Source organism: Elephantulus edwardii, unplaced genomic scaffold, assembly GCF_000299155.1.
Source record: "Elephantulus edwardii isolate Elephantulus edwardi_28Jun2011 unplaced genomic scaffold, EleEdw1.0 scaffold00019, whole genome shotgun sequence".
NCBI lineage: Eukaryota > Metazoa > Chordata > Mammalia > Macroscelidea > Macroscelididae > Elephantulus > Elephantulus edwardii.
Genome location: NW_006399769.1, coordinates 27920818 through 27943144, shown reverse-complemented (window position 1 = coordinate 27943144; position 22327 = coordinate 27920818). Strand labels below are relative to the sequence as shown.

Here is a 22327-nt window from a genome sequence, read left to right as displayed (position 1 = left end):
TTTTTTAAATAGCAAAAATGTTTTTCTTTTCATTGTTGCACATTTTCTTCCTCCCTTCCCTTCTCTCTCCCCAGCCCTCCCCTCAATGTACCCCTTGTTCCAGATTGTTTTCATACAATATACATATTCTTAAGTGCAACACCACACAGGGATCTCCTATATGTCTGACAGTACTTGCTGCTGTAGATTTTTCAACCACTGCATTAGGCTATAAAATCAGTTTCGTTTTGTATTATAATCATGATACCTTCTTCTTTGCCTGACACATCCTGTGTGTTTTATATATATTGTTGTTGTTGTTGTTGCATACAGTTGAGTAGAAACCAACTCAAAGCTGATCCTTTACCAGAGCCTCTTTAGTACACCTTAGATAAATTATACGTGTTTATACGTATATTGGCCTCAATGAAGGAAAATGATCAGTTGGTAATGCAGCCACAATATATTAATCCGGTAAAAGCTACTCTGTTCCTCCCCTCTTTTACTGCATCCCTTTCTTTTGTTTGTTTTGTATTTTCTGCTTTTTTAAAAAAAAAAATCTGTCATCTTTGCAAACTGATATAAAATTTTTAAAAATCTGTCATCTCTTTAGTTCTAAGTGTGTGATTTTATTCTACTTTAATGAAATAGAAGTCTTTCTTTGCTTTCTATATCAAATAAGCTAACATCTCTCAAGCTGAAGACTTGAAGTTTTTTAGAAGACAAGCAGAGGGAAACAATGAAAAAACCCCTAAGTTATTTTATATTGGGTGCTCTGGTATACAAATTAATGGGTTAAATGATACAGTGACCAAATGTCATATTCCGAGTTAGGACAGTACAGAGTTACTCTTTTACTGTTAATCAAACTAGTCTAGATTCCATTTAAGATTAAGTGTCCTGGAAGTTCTTCCAATCTAAAAAATAGGAGACTGTCACACAGCAGATTAAATGGTTAAAAATGTTAGAATCTTCAGCCCAGCTTGATTATAAAGCCAGAGTGATGCCAAGGCCTTATTTTTCTTGACAAATTAGGGTGTTAACTCAGAAAATGGATTTAAGATTGGAATATAATTCTAGGGAATAGTAAAAGTGGATATGTTATGTGCTATCAAGTCAACTATGACTCACAGAAACCCAGTGAATAACTGATACTGAAAATTTCAATCTCAATAGAGTTTAAAATTTCAAATGATATTGCAGGTGTAGAGGCAGAAATAATGTTTATGGAGTCTTTTTATGTTGCAAATACTAGGCTGGATTTAAGTGTAGTATTTATCCTGTAGTTTAGTTCTTATTCCCATTTTACAGAGGAATTAATATTTGTTCCTGTAAGACAACTAGTAAGTATGAGGCATTTGTATGTAAATGCTACCGTGTAAACAATGTAAAGCTTGTATCGTTTAGGATTTCTTAGTTTTTGGCAACAAGAAACAATTCTAAACAATTTTTACTCAAGTAAAAAAAATTAAGGGGAAATAATTGAAAGATCAGGCTCTCTGCTCCTCGTCGATCCAGATTGCCCTCTGGTCTCATGCAGCCTCAGCTGCATCCCTGAGACATGATAGTGAATGTCGGAGTAATGGCCGCATTGGGCGACTGGTCATGAGGGCTGCTTTTAGCTCTGGCAAAGTGAATGTTGTCGCCATCATTGATCACTTCATTGACCTTAACTATATGGTCTATATATTCCAATATGTTTCCACCCATGGCAAGTTCAACAGCACTGTCAAGGCAGAATGGGAAGCTGGTCATCAATGGGAAAGTCATCACTATCTTCCAGGAGTGAGATCTTGACAACATCAAGTGGGTGATGATGCTGAGTATGTTGTGGAGTCCACAGGTGTCTTCACAACCTTGGAAAAGGCTGGGGCTCACCTGAAGGGTGGTACCAAATGGGTAATCATCTCTGCTCCTTCTGCCGATGCCCCCATGTTTGTGATGGGTGTGAACCATGAAAAGTATGCCTCCTGCACCACCAAGTGCTTGGCTCCCCTGGCCAAGGTCATCCATGACAACTTCGGCATTGTAGAGGGATTAATGACCACAGTCCATGTCATCACTGCCACAAGACTGTGGATGGCCCCTCTGGAAAGCTGTTGTGTTCATGGCCGTGGAGCTGCCCAGAACATCATCCCTGCATCTACTGGCACTGCCAAGGCCATTGGGCAAGGTCATCCCTGAACAGAATGGGAAACTTAATGGCATAGCTTTCTGTATCTTTACCCCCCATGTGTCAGTTGTGGACCTTATCTACCCTCTACAGAAAGTAGCCAAATATGATGACATCAAGAAAGTAGTAAAGGTCATCAGAAGTGCCCCTCAAGGGCATCCTGGGATACACAGAAGACCAGGTTGTCTCCTGTGACTTTGTGACACTCACTCTCCCACATTTGATGCTGGGGCTGGTATTGCTCTGAATGACCACTTTGTCAAACTCCTTTCCTGGTATGACAACGAATTTGGCTACAGCAACTGGGTGGTTGACCTGATGGTTCACATGGCCTCCAAAGAGTAAGAGGGCCTTAGACCACCATCCCCCGCAATCATATCCTTGACACAAGTTTCCATCAAATCCCCCTGAGAAAGGCGACGGGCTTGGAGAGCCTATCTTGTCAGGTACCATCAATAAAGTACACTACACTCAGCAAAAAAAAAAAAAAAAAATCCAAGATCAATGGAGATGTAAAGGGAGAGAGCGAGATGAACTAAAAAGGGAGGCAGAAAGAATATAATTTATCATATAGGTTATATAATCAAATAATCATGAATCCAAGCAGCTCTAAGTATATAGAAGGTCCTTGAGAGTGCTTAATTCCGAGTCCTTTCCGTGCCAGTTCGTTTTTACTCAAGATTTACAGTTCCCACGGAAGTCTGATTGGCCAAGGGTTTCCGCTTCTATGATCTGGGAGTTATAGCCCACTGTAGTTCACAGGAATGGAGGGAAACTAAGTATTTCCCGAAAGGAATAAGGCCTGTGCAGGATAAAAAAAAAAAACGAAAAAAAAAACCAAAACCAAAAACTGAATTCCTCCGTAAATTGTAGATAAATAAGAATTTTCTTTTTAAACAAATTAAATCTTCAGATTAGGTATCTAAACATTTTAGAAATTTAAACGTCTGGATTCAGGACTACATTCAGCTGAGCTATCATTTTTGTTTTGGTTGACCTCAAATTTGCTTTTAATTATTACTGTTCCTTTCCTTTCATAATTCCAAATCCCACATTGGTATACACTGCTTCTTAGATGTAACTCGGAGAAATCACCCTTTGCTGAAGAGTTGAGTTAATAGAAAATAATGAAAGAAACACAAGAAAACGATGACACTGAGCGCTAAGAGTCCTGGGTAGCTGGGCGACCCAGAGCTAGGCGTACAGCCAAAATTCCCTGCCGGGAAGGTGTTCCCAGGTGCACCGCGGCCAGCGGACCATGCAGGGTCGGAAGAGTCCCGCCGGACCAGCAGGGTCCGAAGTGCATGCTGGGAACTGCAGTTCCGCTGGGAATAGGCTGCGTCGCGGGCGCCGCACACGCGCACTAAGGGAGCCCAGGTCAACAAAGACAGCGACGTGCGCGCGCGTGGGCCGGAGAAAGGCACGGGAGACGTGCGCGTGCACGAGGCCGCAGCGCTGCACTACCAGGCGGCTGAGGGGACAGAGAGAGGGAGGGGCTGGAGCAAGGGCTAGTCTCCGACCGTCTTCAGAAGGGTTGCGCTCCTTGCCGAGGAAGGAGAAAGGGGCGGGGCCGGCGAGCACCGCGTGGAGGTGCGGAGCTCCGGGGACCGGCGGGCGCGCGGGGGGCTGTGACCGTCGCAGTGGCCGCCGCTGTCGCTTGGTCGCCGTCGGTCTGCGGGAGGCGGGTTATGGCGGCGGCGGCAGTGGGTGCTGTGAATGAATTCTCCGGGCGGACGAGGGAAGAAGAAAGGCTGCGGCGGCCCCAGCAGCGCGGTGCCTTCCAGGCCTCCGCCCCCCTGCCTGGCCCCCGCCCCTTCCGCAGCCGGGCCGGCCCCTTCGCCCCGGTCGCCGCATAAACGGAACCTGTACTACTTCTCCTATCCGCTGATCGTGGGCTTCGCGCTGCTGCGCTTGGTTGCCTTCCATCTGGGGCTCCTCTTCGTGTGGCTCTGCCAGCGCTTCTCCCGCGCCCTCATGGCCGCCAAGAGGAGCTCCCGGGCCGCGCCGGCGCCAGCCCCGGCCTCGCCCCCGGCCCCGGGACCCGGCGGGGAGGCCGACCGTGTCCGAGACTTCCACAAGCAGGCCTTCGAGTACATCTCCATCGCCCTGCGCATCGATGAGGACGAGAAAGGTATTGAGGACTCGGGGACGGGAATGCACCGGGAAGAAAGCGGGTGGGGTCGCAGATGGAAGGTAACACCTGAGTCCCTTTCCTGCAGCCCTGAAAATTGATTTGCCCCAGGAGAGTGCTGGCCCCCAAATCAAACTCCCTATCTTTGACTGTTGTCTGTTAGTCGTCCCCAAATCAAACTCCCTATCCTTGACTGTTGTCTCTTAGTCGCCTGCCCTGTGAGGACACACCAGTCATCCACTTTGTTTCCGACACCAGTTTCCTCTCACCCCGCCCCCCCTTACTTTGTGAGACACACAGACGTGCCGATGACACTGACAGTTGTCCTAGAGTGACCACACGGATCCTTTCTAGCACTGCAAACAGTGTGCGACGCCGTCAGAGCCAGGTTTCCAGAAGGTTTTGATGTCGAAGAAATTGTACCTTGTTACAGGCTTTTAGTGGGAAAAAAAAATGTGTGTCAGGGCGGAAAAGTGAAGAAAGAAAATTAAAAAAACACCAACCAAAACAAACGGTTACTTAATTTTGAAAGGAACAGCTGCATGCGATTACGGTTTTATTTGCATTACTTTGAAAGTTGGATGACATTTTATCAATATAATGACTCCTAAGTATTTTCCAGGAAAGTTGTATTTTAATATAAATACTTTGCTTCTGGTTGCTTTGTTTTTCTGTTTAGCCAGTATTTTGAGGTGGTTTAAGTTTCTAATCTGAAATGGTAGATGAATGAATAGGATAAACTTTCACATGCTATTTTCCAATATAACTTTATGGAAGCGAGGATCATACACCACTATCTTATCTTGGTTAGCTACTGGTGCTATAGCACATAACACAAGTGGATGACATTAATAAATTTCTCACAGTTCAGGAGGCTGCAAGTCTGAATCCAGGGCACCAACTTGAACAAGAGGCTTTTTCTGTTCAATTTGAAAGAAAGTTCTTGTCTTTTGAGCATCTGTTTCTTGATTTTTGGGAGATTCCCATATGATTTGGCATTAGTCTTTCCCCATCGCCCTTTGCCTTGCTTGGCTAATCTCTTAAATGTCTCAGAGAAGATTGATTTAAGATATCCTACTCTCTGTCTCATTAACATAACAAACCATTCCCAAATGGGATGTAGATAAAAGAGGTTAGAATTTATAGCACCCATATTTTGGGGAAGACACACTTTAATCCATTAACTAAGTCTCAGATTTCTTTAAGCTCACTTTTTTTTTTATCCAATTTGTAGAGCATGACTGAAACTGCAGTTAGGTTTGTATGTGCTATCTTAATCTTTGGAATAACACTGTGAGGTGAAAGTACGGTTAATATCAGCATTTTACAGATGAAGAAACTAAGTTTCTAGTGGTTAAGGTAGGCTCTTCTAAAACAATATTAATAGCTAGTGATGGAAGATCATAAACAATGGTTAGAATAAGTGATACTGCATTTTAAAATTCTCTCCTTTCATTTCTATCCCTAGTATGCAGAGATCTTACTTCCTCTCTAACTCCCAAAGAAATTAATCTTTGTAACCATGCCTCAATTAAATAACTTGTGTTATCCATTATGAAAAGGAGCCCTCTGCAGTTTGTCATGTCTGTACATTACCAACCCGAGAAATTGTTAAGATCTTAGTTGTACAGAAACTGGTTTATTTATGGTGGGGCCTAGGAGTGAACAGTAGGATATAGGGAAAGACCCAAATCTATTGCCATTGAATTAGTTCCAACTTAAAACAATGCACTTAACAAAGTACAGCTGTCCTTTAGCGTTTTCAAAGCACTAACTAGTTAGTGGAATAACTACTCCCTCACCTTTTCTCCTGAGCTGGTGGGTTGGGTTTGAAATACCAGCTTTGACATTAGCAGCCAGTTATTTTAACCACTGTACCACCAAGACTATCATAGGGAAAGAAGTTGATAGGTATTTGTCTGAGTCTTGGAATGTAATCACAAAGTGAAGATTAAGAGAGTTCAAAGATGAAGACACAGGTGACTTGTGGGCAGTGGCAGAGCTGGGTGAGGTAGGTGAAGTGCAGTCTGGCTGCCAAGCAGCGGAAGTTTACTGCCCAGGTGCATCATTTCATGAAAATATGTTGGGATAGGATAAGTATGTGGAGGAACAGGGAATGAGTCTAGATTGTCTCACTAAGAAATCTCTCTAGTTAAGGTACACTACTTTATTGCTACTTACTCTTGGCATCACCAGTCGATTTGTACAGAAAGGAGGGCAGTAGGCCGTCTCCTGAGAACATAACAGAAGCTGCGAAGGACTTGTTATTACAAGTGCCAGTTGAGTATGGACGTCATTTTCTTTTTTTTCGTAATCTTTTTTTATTATTATTAAATTTTATTAGTTTTAATGAACATTTACAGAGATTTTGGGTTTTCATTCATTCATTGTTGCATTGTTTTCTCTACCCTCCTCCCCAGTTCGTTCTTCTTTTGGACGTCATTTTCATTGTCAGCTCAACATCTAGTTGTTACCAAGCCTCTTGGTGCTGAAAAGTAATGGATCAGATATTTTAAAAGGACAATATATTTGGAATTTAGAAATTTCAGATTATATCACATCAGATTCAATAAATATGAATACTTCAAAACAAAACTACGAGGGAGTTACATTTTAAATAAAAATACTATATATTTACAAAAGGAATTTTTTTTCCTTACATTTGACGAACATCCAAGGATCTCTTGGGAAGGATTAATAGGGGTGCTATCCCCTATTAATAGGATTAATAAGGGTCCAATCCCCAAGGCATGTGGTTTGTTTTGAGTGAGGCCACCAGCTGGGGGTGGGGGGAGCTGGGTAGGGAAGGATGGGCAGTCTCCTCCCATGCAATTAACTGCCTCTGAACTCCCCTCCAACCCCCCATGTTGGTTGGTTCTGACTCTATGGTACAGAAGGACAACATGATCTCTTAGAGATGTACTGTTTTATGACAATATTTTATTTTATTGCAGTGGGGTTTTCTGAAACTTACTAATCTAGGTATTTTAGGATAGAAGGAATGTGTTTTAAGAGTGAATTATTTAATTGCTCTATTAAGGAAGTGTGGTGTTAGCCTAAAAGTTGGCTTTTTTTTAGCCATTACGTTAAACCCCCTCTGATCTCCAGCTACCTTGGCTGCTGACACAAGACAAACTATCAACAGCTGTGGTTCTTGCACAAGAAAGAGAGTGCTTCCCACAGTGAGTAGCAAGACCTGTGGCAGACAAAACTTAAGACAGGCAAAACCTTGGTGAGAATAAGACCCTGGTGACGATGGTGGAGAGGCTGTGGCATTGCTGTAGGGAAACTGTAGCAAGGTGTGACCTGAGGCTTCTCATATTTGTGCTGGCCACAGATAAAGGTTTTGCTGTTCTTGCTGGATGCTTGAAGGAGAAGCTGACTTAAAACTGCTCTGAAGGGAGCTCTTGTGGCTTAGTAGTAAGAAACTGCACTGCAATCTCAAAGGCATCTGGTTAGAATCCACCAGGTGCTCTGCTGGAGAAGGAGGGGCAATCTCCTCCTGTGCCAGTCGGATCTAATTTGACAGTACACAATGAGAAAGGAAAAAAAAAATTAAAAATTTAAAAACCCAAACTGCTCTGAATGAAACCTTGTTGGATGATTAAGGAAACCAGAGGCTTGAATGTTTTGCTGAACTGAAGTAAGACTTTTTACTAAACCTGGACTTATATTGTGAGATATTCTTTGCCTTCTTCGCTTTCCAACTAACTTCACTAATAAACCCCATTCTCAATACTGCAACTGTCTGTCTGTGAGTCAGCAACAACTAAATGAACCTCTTGCTGCTGGTGTGGTTCTAGATGCACCATGGGGCTGAACTGGGGGCTCTTTATCTGCTTTTGGCTCCAGGGCTATGAGGGTCTATGCTAGTCCCACCCCCTGTGGCCTTTTCTAAGAGACATTCACAGCCTAGTGCCCTCATGTACCATTGTCAGTTCTTCTAGACAAAAGACAATGCTGGGAGGGAGCTCTGGTGGCCTAGTGGCAAGATGCCTGCACTGCAATCCCAGAGGTATGCAGTTCAAATCCACCAGATGCTCTGCTGGAGAAGGAGGGGGCAATCTCCTCCTGTACCAGTCAGATCTGATTTGACGGTACATGTAAAAATAATACAATAAAAAGTAAAAAAAAAAAAAAAAAGACAATGCTGGGAATTTTGAGGAACTTTTAGTTAATACTTGATGATGAGAGATGAACAAGGTTGACAGCCACAATCAAGAAAAATAAATGTAGGTATTCTAAAACAATCCTGATGAATCTGTTGTTGTTTGGTGCCATTGAGTCAACTACACTCGTAGCAACCCTATGAATAACATCTGAACCTTGCCCTATCCCATAGCATCATCATTTCTGCTGTACTTGAATCCATTGATAACAATCACTGTATCAGTTCAACTTGTTGAAAGTATTTTGGTCTTTCTCCGGCTCTCTATCTTTCTAAGCATGATATATCTTTCCAAGGACAGGCCTCTCCTCACATCATGCCCAGAGTATATGATGAAGCTTCAGCATCCTTGCCTCTCAGGAGCATTCTGGTACCACATTCTCCATGACATACTTGTTGTTGTTTTTTTATTTTGGCAGTCCATAGACTCTTCTCCAACATCACAACTCAGTGACATTGATTCTTCTTCTGTCATTCTTATTCATTGTTCAGCTTTCAGATACATGTTGTTGTTTTGTATATTATCAAGAACCAACCTATAGCTGACCCTCCAGCAGGTTAATTTTTATGACCTCCTTAGACAATAGATTGAATGAAAAGACGGTTCAGACTTCTCCCACAGAGCTACTGATAGTTTTAAGCTACATGCCTTTGGGATTACAGCACAACTTCTTACTACTAAATCAGAGCTGCTTCTGATGGACAGCAGATTATGAAAAAGATCATGGCCTGGACTAAGTGCACCTTAGTTTTTAAACTCCTAAAAAGAAAAAATAAAAATCCAAAACCCAAACGGATATCATTTCTCTTAAGCATGTTGGAGAGATTATTGATATCATATTTTCTCAGTGCAATACATCTTTTGATTTGACTACTGATATAAAGGGTGTTGATTGTGGATCTAAGTAAAATAAAATTTTTGACAATTTAAATATTTTCTCCCTCTGTAATGATGTTGCCTGTTGACCCAGTGGTGAGGATTTTTGTTTTCTTGATGTTGAGTGTAATCCACAATGAAGGATGTATTTAGAAGACATTATACTGAGTGAAATGATTCAATCTTAAAAAAGACAAATCTTTTGTTGTTGTTGGTTTTTAATTTTATTATTTTTGTGTGTGTGTACCGTCAAATCGGATCTGACTGGTACAGGAAAAGATTGCCTCTCCTTCTTTAGCAGAGCATCTGGTAAAAAGACAAATCTTGTATAAGACCAGTATTATAAAAAGCTAACAATTTTGCACACAGTGAATCATACTGGTACAGTTACCAAAGACGGCAAGGGGGTAGTGTAGAAAATTAATGAATAAATAATAAATTCCTCAGGAATTCTGGTGGTGTAGTCAATAGAAAGTTGCCCTTCCAACCCAAAGGTCGTATGTCACCGACAGCTTGAATCCATCTAAGGCTCTTCAAGAGAAGAATAGCAGTCTTCCTCCTGTATGACTTACCGCCTAGGCAGAGCCCCTTGAGGGTTAGCTATGAGTCTCTTCTGTGATTTAATGGCAGTGAGTGAAAGAAAGAACTAATATAGATGAAGAGAAAGACAAATGGAATGAATGGATAATCAAATAATATGGGTAATATAATCATTGTTATCCAACAAAATGTGCATGAACGATTATAAGAATACACTTGTAAACTTTCACTAAAATTACAATTAAAAACCATAATTTTTTAAAAAAGCTAAAGTAAGCTTACACATAAAGAAATTTATTCTAATATTGTTACGAGAGGGGAAGAAGGCTAGAAAATTAATAAGGATGGACTGGAAAGGCAGTTCCTGAACAATGATGTTGTTAATGTGCCATCAAGTTGACTGACTCAGAGCGACTTTATGCCTTATCCCGTGCCATCTTCACCATCTCTAATATACTTGAGCCCATTTTTGCAGTCATTGTGGCAGTCTTATCTTGTTGAGGATCTTCCTTTTTCTTAAACTGACCTTCCACCTTTCCAAGCATGTTGGCCTTCTCCAAGGCCTGGCTCTTCCTAATAACATGACCAGAGTAGGTGAGATGAAGGCTCACCATCTTTGCTTCCATGGAGCGCCCTGATCTCACCTTCTCTAAGACGTATACTACAGCCCAAAGGCATAGGATGGACACTGTGCTTTCATGTTCATGACTTCCCCCCACTGCTTCTCTTTAGTTTTTTTATTTATACATTGTTGCACATTCTCTTTCCTCCCCTTCCCAACCCTATCCTCAGTCCAATTTGCAATGTACTTCTTAAAATGTCTTAAAATTTTTTTAACTTATTTTGTCACATTAATATTTTAAATATGATTATGTTCTATAAAGACTTCTCTCTGTTTTCACTAGTGATGTTTGTATTCATAGAAACTTTTTTTAAATGTAGACATCAGAATAAGTTATGATAGAACTTTGAGTTCTATAACCAGTATTTATCAGCTGCTCTGTGGGGAGAGAGACCTGACTAGTGCTCTGGTGAAGATTACAGCCAAGAAAGCTCTATGGGGCAGTTTTTCTCTCACTTGGGTTCTCTAAGTCGAAATAGACTCCACAGCAACTAATACCAACATCATGCCCTAATTTTCAGCTTTATTTTGTGCTGAGTGTCTTGAAAGCCACAAAGGTGAAGGGGGCTACTTGAGATTATACTAATCCATTGTTGTCCAGTCAGTTCAGTCTCCTAGCAACGCTCTATCCAGACTCTATAATTCTCTGTTGTAGGAGACTAGCTGTCTTTCTCCCATGGAGAGGAATTACTGACTTCTGGTTAGGAGTGCAGTTTATAACACACTGCCTCACGAACACCTTTCAGTCCATAGTCTTACTTCTTATTGCTACCTAGTTGGTTCTAATTTATAGCTATGCTGTAGAGAGTTTCCAAAACTGTTAATTGCTCAGGAGGAGACTACTCATCTTTCTTCCACAGAGCAGCTGATGGATTTGAACTACTAGAGAGATGTAGTCTGTGGTTTTGTAGTATAGTTCGCTATGGACTAGGATGCCAGAATTCCCCCTTGGAATTACAAAACAAGAAGTGTGGCATCAGGATTGGTGGAAGATTCATCAGCAGTCTGTGTTACGCAGATGACACAACCCCGCTTGTTGAGACTGAGGAGGACCTGAAGAGCTTGCTACAGAAAGTCAAGGACTACAACCTTCAATATGGATTGAGGCTCAATATTAGGAAGACAAAGATTCTCACCACTGTGCCAATTGGCAGCATCAGGATGGATGGTAAAGAGATTGAGATTGTTCACAGCTTTAGTTTGCTTGGCAACACTCTTGGCATTAGCAGCCAAGAAATTAAAAGATGGATTGCGATGGGAATGTCTGCAGTTAGGGACCTCGCCAAAGTACTAAAGAGCAATGGTGTCACTCTGGAGTCTAAGGTGCATCTGATACAGGCCATGGTCTTTGCTGTCATTTGTTATGCATCAGAGAGCTGGACAAGGACTAGGGAGGATAGAAGGAGAATTGATGTCTTTGAGCTGTGGTGCTGGAGAAGAGTGTTGAATATACCATGGACTGCTAAGAAAATGAAAGCTTTGTCCTGAAGAGGGTAAAACCAGGCTGCTCCTTGGAGGCAAGGGTTCTGAAGCATCATCTGACATACTTTGGACATGTTGAAAGGCCAGACCGGTCCTTGGAGAGGGACATCATGCTTCAGAGGGTGGAGGGATAGCGCAGGAGAGGAAGACCCTTGATGAGATGGATTGATTCGGTGACTGGAGTAATGGGGGTAGGTGTGTCAGAGACAATAAGATTGGCACAGGACAGAGCAGGGTTTAGGGCTGCTGTGCATAGGGTCACTATGAGTCTCAGGCAACTTGACAGACTGCATATAACAACACCACCAACACCTGGAAATGATAAAAAACAAATTAAATCTCATTTTAATAAAGTAGCTTCACAGCTTCAGTTTGCTCGGCTCTACGGTCAACACTCTTGGCACCAGTAGCCAGGAAATCAAAAAACTGTATTGCGATGGGAAAGTCTGCAGTTAGGGACCTCTCTAAAGTACTCAAGAGCAACGGTGTCTCTCTGGAAACTAAGGTGCTCCTGAAACAGGCCATGGTTTTTGCAATCACTTGTTATGCATCAGAGAGTTGGACAATGACTAGGGAGGATAGAAGGAGAATTGACGCCTTTGAGCTGTGGTGCTGGAGAAGAGTATTGAATGTACCATGGACTGCCAAGAAAACAAATAGATTCATCCTAGAGAGGGTTAAACCAGGCTGCTCCTTGGAGGCAAGGATTCTGGGGCTTCGCCTGACATACTTTGGACATGTTGTAAGGAGAGACAGGTCTTTGGAGAGGGACATCATGCTGGGCAGAGTGGAGGGACAGCGCAGGAGGGGAAGACCCTCTATGAGGTGGATTGATTCAGTGACTGGGGTAATCGGGATGGATGTGTCAGAGGCAGTGAGATTGGCACAGGATAGAGCAGGGTTTAGGGCTGTTGTACATAGGGTCGCTATGAGTCGCAAGCGACTAGACAGCACATAACAACAAACAACAACAAGCTTTTAGATGTGGTTTATATGGTAACTGTTATGTATTCCATCTCTTCTCTTGAATACCACACTTTTGTTCTGAATTTTTATGAAAACTTTTATTTCATTGAAGACAAACTCTTTTTAAATAGAGAAGATAAGTACTGCACATTCTGTTTACCTAACTAAATATTGGGGAGCTCTGGTGGTAAGGAGTTGCACTCTTAACCCGCAGGCATGCAGTTCAAATCTACCAGCTGGGCAATGTCTTTAGTGCTATTTACTACCTCTGAAAACCCTCGAGGTGAAGGGTTGTCAGCTATTAGTCCTCAGCTCATGTTGTTGTTAATGAACAAAGTTAAGTGTTGTTGTTATATGCCCTGGAGTTAGAACTGAATCATACCTGACCCTCTAGCTTGCATGAAAGGAGATTGCCCATATTTCTCTCATAGAGTAGCTGGTGGATTTGAAACTCATGCTTTTGGGTTGACAGCACAGCTCCTTACCACCAGGCTGCCAGAACTCCCTATTTAAATATTAGGTTGGCGATTTGAATCTACCAAGTGCTATGCAGAAGAAAGATGTGCCGTCTACTTGTAAGGATTTCCAGCTCTTACCTGATTACCTGATGACAGATAGCTGTGAATTAGAGCCAACTTGAGGGCAGTATTTAATCAAAAGAGACGTTACATTTTAAATCTTAAAATACATGGTGTTGTATAAACATCTATTAGATTCTACTTAATAAGTACAATTTTGTGTTCTAGGTGTTACTTGTAAAATTAAAAAAACTTACTTCTCCAGTGTGACAGTTTTTGTGTGATTAATAAGTGTGCAATTGACCCTCCATATCATCAAGTTTTAAATTTGAGGATTCAGCCAATCTTGAGTGAAAAATATTTGGGGAAATAGAAATTGCCAAAACATTCCTTCAAGTGTCAGCTTCTGATGGTCGGAAATGGCGGAGTGCTTGGCCTCCATTTTCAGCACTGAGAAAGACAAAGTCAACTGTTCATTTTATTTCAGAATTAGAGCATGCCATCATGGAGACAAATGCTTGCCGTTACACAAGAAACTGACCTTTAGCCAGACCATATCCCTCAAAACTTTTCCCAGTCTGCTGATGGTTTGCACTATGCACGTTGGTGGGCAATGTGGACATGCAGGAACACTATGATGAATTTTGTGAGGAAGTTTTGACAGAAATTGAGGAAAAGTATGGAGAAGTTGAAGAGATGGACGTCTGTGATAACCTTGGAGACCATCTAGTTGAAAGTGTCTATGTCAAGTTTCAGAAGAAGCAGAAAAGGCTGTGACTGACTTAAATAACCACTGGTTTAATGGACAACCAATTCATGCAGAGCTCTCCCCTGTCACTGACTTTAGAGAAGCCTGTTGTCAGTATGAAATGGGAGAGTGTACACAAGGAGGCTTTAGCAACTTCCTGCATTTGAAGTCCATTTCTAGAGAATTGTGTTGGGAGTTGGATGCCAACGTCGTAAGAAGCATAGATCTCCATCCCTGTCTGGTGAATGTAGGTCCTGGTCGAGAGACCGTGGTCGTGGAGGAGGTGGCCGGGAACATGATAGGAGGCGATCCAGAGATCGGGAGAGATCTGGATGATTCTGAGCCATGCCATTTTTACCATATGTCTGCTGGAAAGTGTTGTTGTTGATTGACAAAACCAGTTCATAATGGGAATTTTTTTTAAAAAGCCACAAAGATGGGTTTCTGAATAAAATTTGCAGTGATACAGTAAAAAAACAAACCACCAAACCAACAAAAAACCATTTCTTCAAAGGCGAAGGAGTGTAAACTTAGCATTGTTTTACATAATTAATCTAGAAGTGATTTAAAGTAAAGGAGAATATACATAAATATATGCAAATACTATGTGATTTTCATAGACTGGAATTGCACATGTGAGAATTTTGGTCTCCTCTGGGGTCTGGGAACCAATTCCCTGCAGGATACCAACGGGTGTCTGTATATATTTTCATGTTCCTTTTTCTTCCTCTTAAGTTGTTAAATAATTTTGTGGTGTCTTTGTCTTAATTATTGAGTATCTTTGGAAGACTGTTAGAGTATCTGGTTTTTTATGTGAATAAATTGAAATGGAAAGAGTAAACTCAACAGTAGCAGAAGCAGGAAGCGTTTAGATAAACAGTTCTCTGGTCTTTAAAATTGATGATGCGCTTCATAATATTTGGAGGAGAACAGGAAGTGATACTAGTGGTTCTTAAATTAATCAGAACCTGACCTCACATGTTTTGTGGGGCTGCTGCAGCATGCCTGCGATCTCCTGGGCACATGGTGCAAGTTCTGTAGGTGTGGTTCCATGTGTAGGAATGACAATAAGGGCCAAATATACTGTATGAAACAGAAAGCTAGTTTCTCAGTATAATGTAAACCTGAAGAATTTGTCATTTTAAGACCAGAAATAAAGTACTTTTTTAAAAAATTTCTACATCCATCATCTATTCACACATATGGTATGTGTCTGTATATCCTTATATATGGTACATAATTTTTTTATTTATGTGTGTGGTAGTGCTACATATTGTCAGATCAGAACCAACTCATAGTTAACCCTCCAGCTTAACTTGCATGGGAGGAGACTGTCCATCTTTCTCCTGAGGAGCAGCAGTTAGATTCAAATCATGTTTTTATGGGTTGACAGTGCAACGCCTTACCCACCAGACCACCACAATTTCCTTCTGTGTATGTAGAATGCAGAAGGTCAAAGATTATAGCTTTCAATCTGGATTATATTTCAATGATGAGAAATCAGAATTTCTCACCACTGGACCAATAGGTAACATGATAGATGGAAAAAAGATTAAATTGTCAACAGTTTCATCTTACTTAGATACACGATCAACCCTTGTTACTAGTAGTCAGGATTTCAGAAGACATATAGCATTGGGAAAGTCTATAGTCTGGGACCTCTTCAAATTACTGAGGAACAATAATGTCAGTTTGAAGGCTAAAGATTGATTGAGGCTATGGTCTTTTCCCATTACTTGCCATGCATCTGAAAACTGGACAGTGAATAAGGATGGCAGAAGAATTGATGCCTTTGAGCTGGTGTTGGAGAACAATACTGAATAACTGACCCATGGATGCCAAAAGAATAAATATGAAAAGTTGCAGCCAGAAGCTGCTTTGCTTTATCTTCTCAAACGGCTTTTGAAATCTGTTTGTTTATTTATTTTCACTTTTTTGTTTCTTCCCTTTGGTTTGGCTTCTTGATGCTTTAGTGCAATTTTCAGAGTCTCTTCTGTCATCCATTTTGGTCCTTCTACCTCTGTCTTTGTAAGAACCTTCATGGATTGTACTTTAAGCTCATGTCATAACTCACTTAGTGTTCTATCATTAGTGTTCAGTGCATCAAACCTATGGCTTTTAAATTTAGGTAGGATAGACTTAAGGCCATATGTTGTTTCTTGTGGTATTCCTTTAATTTTTTTTCATAATGTATGTATACATGTATGTTTATATACACATACACACAATTGTATGGCATTGAATCAAAACTGATGCATAACCATCCCCCCAGGTTTTCAGAGGCAGTAAATCTCAAGGAAGGAGATTGCACATCCTTCTCCAGCAGAATACCTGGTGGATTTAAAGCACGTGACTTTGGGATTGCAGATCAACTTCTTACTGCTAGACCACCTGAGTTTGTTGTTGTCTTATGCCATTGTGTCACCAGTCCAATACACCTACCCTAGTTACTGTGTTAGTCCATCCCATCCAGGGTCTTCCTCTTCTGCACTGTCTCTCCACCCTTCCAAGCTTGATGTCCTGCTCCAAAGACTGGTCCCTCCTGGCAACATGCACAAAGTATGTGACATGGAGCTTCACAATCCTTGCCTCCAAGGAGCAACTTAGTTTCACTTAGTCCAGGACAGACCTGTTCGTTTTCTTATCAGTCATGATATGTTCAGTACTCCTCTCCACTTCCACAACTCAAAGATGTCAATTCTTCTCTTATCCTTAATCATTGTCTAGCTCTCTAATGCTTAGCAAGTAACTGACGAAGACCATAGCCAGGGTCAGGCTACCTTAGTCCCTAGATTGACATGGTTTTTAGCACTCTAAAGAGGTCCCTGACAGCTGATTTTCCCAATACAATTAGACTACTGGTGCCAGAGTTGATTGTGGAACCAAGCAATTTGAAATTGTAAAAAATTTCAATCAGTTTTCCGTCTATCATGGTGCTGCCAGTTGACCTAGTGGTGAGAATCTTTGTTTTCTTCATGTTGAGCTTTAGTCCATATTGAAGACTATAGGCCTGGACCTTCTGCAGCAAACACCTCAGGTTCTCCACAGTTGTGGCAAGAAACTGTGACATATGCATAACACAAGTTGTTGATGAGTCTTCTTCCAGTCCTCATGCCACATTACTCCTCATAAAGTCCAGCCTCCCAAACGATATGTACCATGTATACAATGAAAAGGCATGGAGAAAGGACACATTCGTCATGTACTCCTTTCCTGATTTTGAATCATATATTGTTTCCTTGCTCTGTTTTGAGGACTACTTCCTGATCCAAATAGAGGTTTCACATGAGCACAATCAAGTGTTCTGGAATCCCAATTCTTCTCAAGGTTAGCCACAACTTGTGATCTACACAGTCAAATACCTTTGCATAGTCAGTGAAACATAGACATACATTTTTTTGGTACTCTTTGCTTTCAACCTAACATCCATCTGACCTTGGTTATGGTGTCCCCAGTACCATGGCCTCTTCTAAACCCAGCTTTCCCTTTTGGCGCGTGCGTGCGCGCGCGCGCACACACACACACACACACACACACATGCACGTGTGTGTATATTTTCACTAACTCTCATTGCTGTTGAGCTAGAACTGATTAGTAGCTGACCATCCAGCAGCTTTTTTTGGGGTCTGTAAATCATACAGTAGATTTACCAGGTTTCCCCCCTGAAACCAGTGGATTTCAACTGCCAGAGAGGCAACCACCTCTGTGTTAGCAGGACAGTTGCCCACAGAGTATGGGGCTAGTCCTTAGAAAAGGATATCATCAAGCTCTGGTGGCCTAGTGGCAAGAAGCTGTACTGCAATCCTAGAGATGCACAGTTCAAATCCCCCAGATGCTCTGCTGGAGAAGGAGGAACAATCTCCTCCTTTACCAGTCAGATCTGATTTGATGGTACACACACAGAAATAATAAGATAAAATTTGGGGGAAAAAAAGTTAAAAAAAAAAGAAAAGGATATCATGCTGAGAATGGCAGAGGGGTCAGTAAAAGAGAGGTGAATTGAGAGTGATTTTAACAATGGCAGAGGTAGGGCATGGCAGAGATTGTGAAAATGGCATAGGGTAAGGCAAGGATTCAGATGTTCAAGGCCATTATGTATCAGCCTAATGACACCTAGCAACACACATTTCTACATGTGCTCATACATCTTAATCTATATACACGTATAAGAGTTTTTACTCGAAACAAAAACCTCAAATTCACAGCAGTGAAGTTGGCACCCACTGAATGATTTCCATCAAGTTTCTGGGGCAGAAAAACTTAATTTGGAGGAGGTTGCCCATCTTTTTACTGAGGAACCAGTGATGAATTGGAACTGCCAGAGTTTTATGGCCTTTTGGGTGGTACAACATGTGGCAAACTATACACAGGGGGGGGTGTGTTTGTATGTGTTATGCATTTATGCATATATGTGTATACAGTGAGGGTAGGTTTGTCAGAGACTGGCTTAGGATAGAGCAAGGTTCAGAGCTATTATACATAGAGTTACTATGAGTCACAGGTGACTTGCTGGCACATAATAATAACAGCATATATTAATAAATTTATATTATATTGACACATGTTTATAAAGTCATAGAGATGTTTATAAATTAATACAGATTTTATGTGTGTGTATACACACAAAATACCCACTGTTGCCAAGTTAGGACTCGTAAGAACCCTCTATAGGGTTTTTGAGATTGTAAAACTCCTTGAGGAGAGACTACCCTCCCTTCTCCCTCAGAACAATTGGTAGATTTGATCCTCTGGCCTGTTAGGCAGCGTGTAATACGCTAGCTACCAAAAAAGTTTGTATTTTTGTGTGTATGTGTGTCCTATTTTTTGAATGTTTACTTAATGTCACTTTTGCTTTTATGAAAGACCTGCCTTCTTGTTGTTAGAAATGGTTGAATCAATTATGACTCATAGTGACTCTCTGAACAGCAAAGCATAGAGTCTGCTGCCCTGTCCTTTGCTATACTCAAACTTGTTTTTGGAGTAGTTATCTCATTGGAGATAATTGTTGGAGTTAGTTAATCTCAGTGAGGATCTTCTTCTCTTTTTCCTACTCTCTCCTTTTCCAAGGATAATGTTCTTTTCTAAAGACTGACACCTCCCTACAGTTTGCCCAAAGTATATGAGATGAAGTTTTAAACCATTTAAAGATCACCCTCATTTCACTTCCTCTAAGTCAGATTTGTTCTTTTGGTAGTTCAAAAAATATTCAATACTCGACCCCCTGACCATTCCTCATGGCAGCGGAAGCTTGGGCATGGTAAGGTGGTGATTGAGCGAGCCTGGCAGGCGGGCGCCGAGCTCTGGCCCGGCCTCCACGTGCCCCCCAGGCTCTGCACTCCTAATGCTTCGTGGGTGTTGAGCCCTACCCGGCTGGGACAATGGTGAAATATTTCCCGGGCCAGAGCGTGCTCCGGAGTTCCTGGGACCAAGTGTTCGCCGCCTTCTGGCAGCGGTACCCAAATAACTACAGCAAACAGGTCTTGATGGAAGACAGTGCACCAGGAGGTTACCCCTGATCAGAAACTCCTGTCCCGGAGACTCCTGACCAATACCAACAGGATGCCGCAATGGGCTGAGCGATTGTTTCCTGCCAGTGTTGCTCACTTGGTGTATATCCTGAGGACTCTTATTGTGGACCCACAGACTCAGACCATGACCACCTTCACCTGGCACCTCAACCATGCCTGGCTGATGGTGGTGGAGGAACGCTGTGTTTACTGTGTGAACTCTGATAACAGTGGTTAGACCGAAATCCGCCGAGAAGACTGGGTCTCCTCTAGCTTGTTTGGTGTCTCCAGAGCTGTCCAGGAATTTGGTCTGGCTCGATTTAAAAGAAATGTGACCAAGACTAGGTAGGGTTTTGAATACATCTTGGCCAAGCTACAAGGTGAAGCCCCTTCTAAGACACTTGTTGAAACTGCCAAGGAAGCCAAGGAAAAGGCAAGAGACAGCACTGGCAACTACAGAGGTCAGGGACCTAGCCAGCAAGGCAGCCACCAAGAAACAGCAGCAGCAGCAGCAGCAGCAACAGTTTGTGTAGCCATCATCAGCCCTGCACAACCCTTCCAGCTCCAACCCCCTATCCCCAGTGTGCTCTCTTATTAAAAATCAACATCCAGCCTTATTTCTTGCCTAAGAGATAGGCTAGGGCGAGGGGTAAAGGTCTTGTTTGGTGTCTACAGAACAGTAAGGATGTCATCCATGGTCTGTGCTGATTCTGCATATTCCTCCCATTTGGCAGCTGAGGCATAGAGAGGCACAGACTTGCCTGGGTCAGTGTGCAAGTGAAGTGGGAAATGCTAAAATGTAAGCTCCTTGAGGGTAGGGATCTGTTTGCTCTCTGATGTGTCCCAAGTATTTGTAATACTATCTAGTATATAATTAGCATTCAATAACTTAACTTAAGTTAAAAAAAAAATAATTCAACACTCTTAACCAACATGACTGTTCAAAGATTGTCGAACTTTCTTTTTTTAAAAAATTTTATTACTTTTTTTTGTGTGTGTACAGTCAAATTGGATCTGGTCAGATTGGATCTGACTGGTAAAGGAGGAGATTGCCCCTCTTCCAGCAGAGCATCTGGTTGATTTGAACCACATACCTCTGAGATTGTAGTGCAGCTTCTTGCCACTAGGCCACAATTGTCCAACTTTCACATGAATATGAAGCAATTGAAAATACCATGGTGTGATGAATACCATGGTGGTACCTTAGTCTTTAAACTGACATCTGTGCTCTTGAGCAATTTAAAGAGGTCCTTGGTGGCAGATTTGCCAAATACATGTCTTTTGGCTTCTTTACTGCTGCTTGCATTAATGTTGATTACAGATTCAAGTAAAATTATATCCTTAACAACTTCAGTCATTTCTACCTTTACCGTAATACCTTAGATATCTGCTAGAAATTCTTATTAATATCATGGAGGTTAGAATTTACAGTACATAAAATAGTTTCTTTATACTCAGAATCATGGCCACCGTGACACATGTGACTGCTGCTTCTTTTTTTTTTTTTTTAGATGGCTTGTTTTTGACATGCCTGATTTTTTTTAATCCTTTTTTTTTTTTTTTTTTTTTTTGTGAGTCATTTGAAAGCTTTACTCTGTTCTCCAGCAACTTTTGCTTTCAGTTCTGGCAATAGATTTAACCAGAAATAGGAACTCTAACAGTGTTGTCCATAATGAGTTGTGTTGCTACCCAAAGGCTGTGCATCTCTGGCAGTTTGAATCCCCTGGAGCTCAAGAGGAGAAAGATGTGGGATTTACAACCTTGAGAATCCAGTAGAGGGGGTCTGTGAGCCCACATCAACTCAACAGCAGCGAGTTTGAATTTAACCAGTTAAGTCCCCTTACCTTCTGCACCTCCCCGCAACTCCAAGGGCCAAAGATGGACGTTTCCTCCCATGTCATTTACCACCTCAGTAACTTAGTGGAGGTTTAGCTGTCAGTCAGAACCAACTTGATGGCAGTAAGTTTGAGTTTTATATGTTCTAGTTAGAAGAGTTTGTATAAGACATTTTTTTGCCATGTCTTTTAATTTTCTTAATACTTTTATCAAGAATTCAGTATAGCTTTTGTGGGTCGTGGTGAGCAGAGTGATCGCTATGAAGGCCTTGGAAACACTTCGTGAGTACACTGTAATGGGGCGCTGGCTGCCCACCCCCAGGTGTCGGACACCACCGCTTGACCACATGCACATCTTCGCCCCCAACCATGTTGTTGCCAAGTCCTACTTCTGGTACTTTGTGTCACGGCTGAAAAAGATGAAGAAATCATCTGGGGAGATTGTATACTGTGGACAGGTGTTCTAGAAGTCACCCTTGCATGTAAAGAACTTTGGCATCTGCCTGCGCTAAGACTCCTGCAGTGGGACCCACAACATATACTAGGACGGGTGCTCTCACCCAGTGCTATCGCGACATGGGAACTCGGCATCATGCCAAGGCCAGCCCACTCCATCCAGATCATGAAGGTGGAGAAGATTGCAGCCAACAATTGCCACTGGTGTGCAGTCAAGCAGGTCCATGACTCCAAGGTCAAGTTCCCATTACCCCACTGGGCCCTGCATCATCAGCACAAGCCACGGTTCATTGCTATGCGGCCCAGCACCTTCTTCTGGGCACAG

At 42.0% G+C, this 22327-nt stretch overlaps 1 protein-coding gene and 2 pseudogenes across 2 annotated transcripts in view; all 3 read left to right on the top strand.

Annotated features, from left to right (window-relative positions):
* The first annotated feature begins 405 nt into the window (after positions 1 to 405).
* On the top strand, positions 406 to 2497 carry LOC102846188 (annotated as a pseudogene).
* A 1371-nt stretch (positions 2498 to 3868) lies between these two features.
* Positions 3869 to 22327, top strand: part of SPAST (spastin) — an 84530-nt gene continuing 66071 nt past the window's right edge. For both annotated transcript variants that reach the window (XM_006882367.1, XM_006882366.1), the window contains exon 1: positions 3869 to 4283. In XM_006882367.1, coding sequence (XP_006882429.1) covers positions 3869 to 4283 — 415 coding nt within the window. The remainder of the gene's footprint in view (positions 4284 to 22327) is intronic.
* On the top strand, positions 13876 to 14540 carry LOC102851471 (annotated as a pseudogene).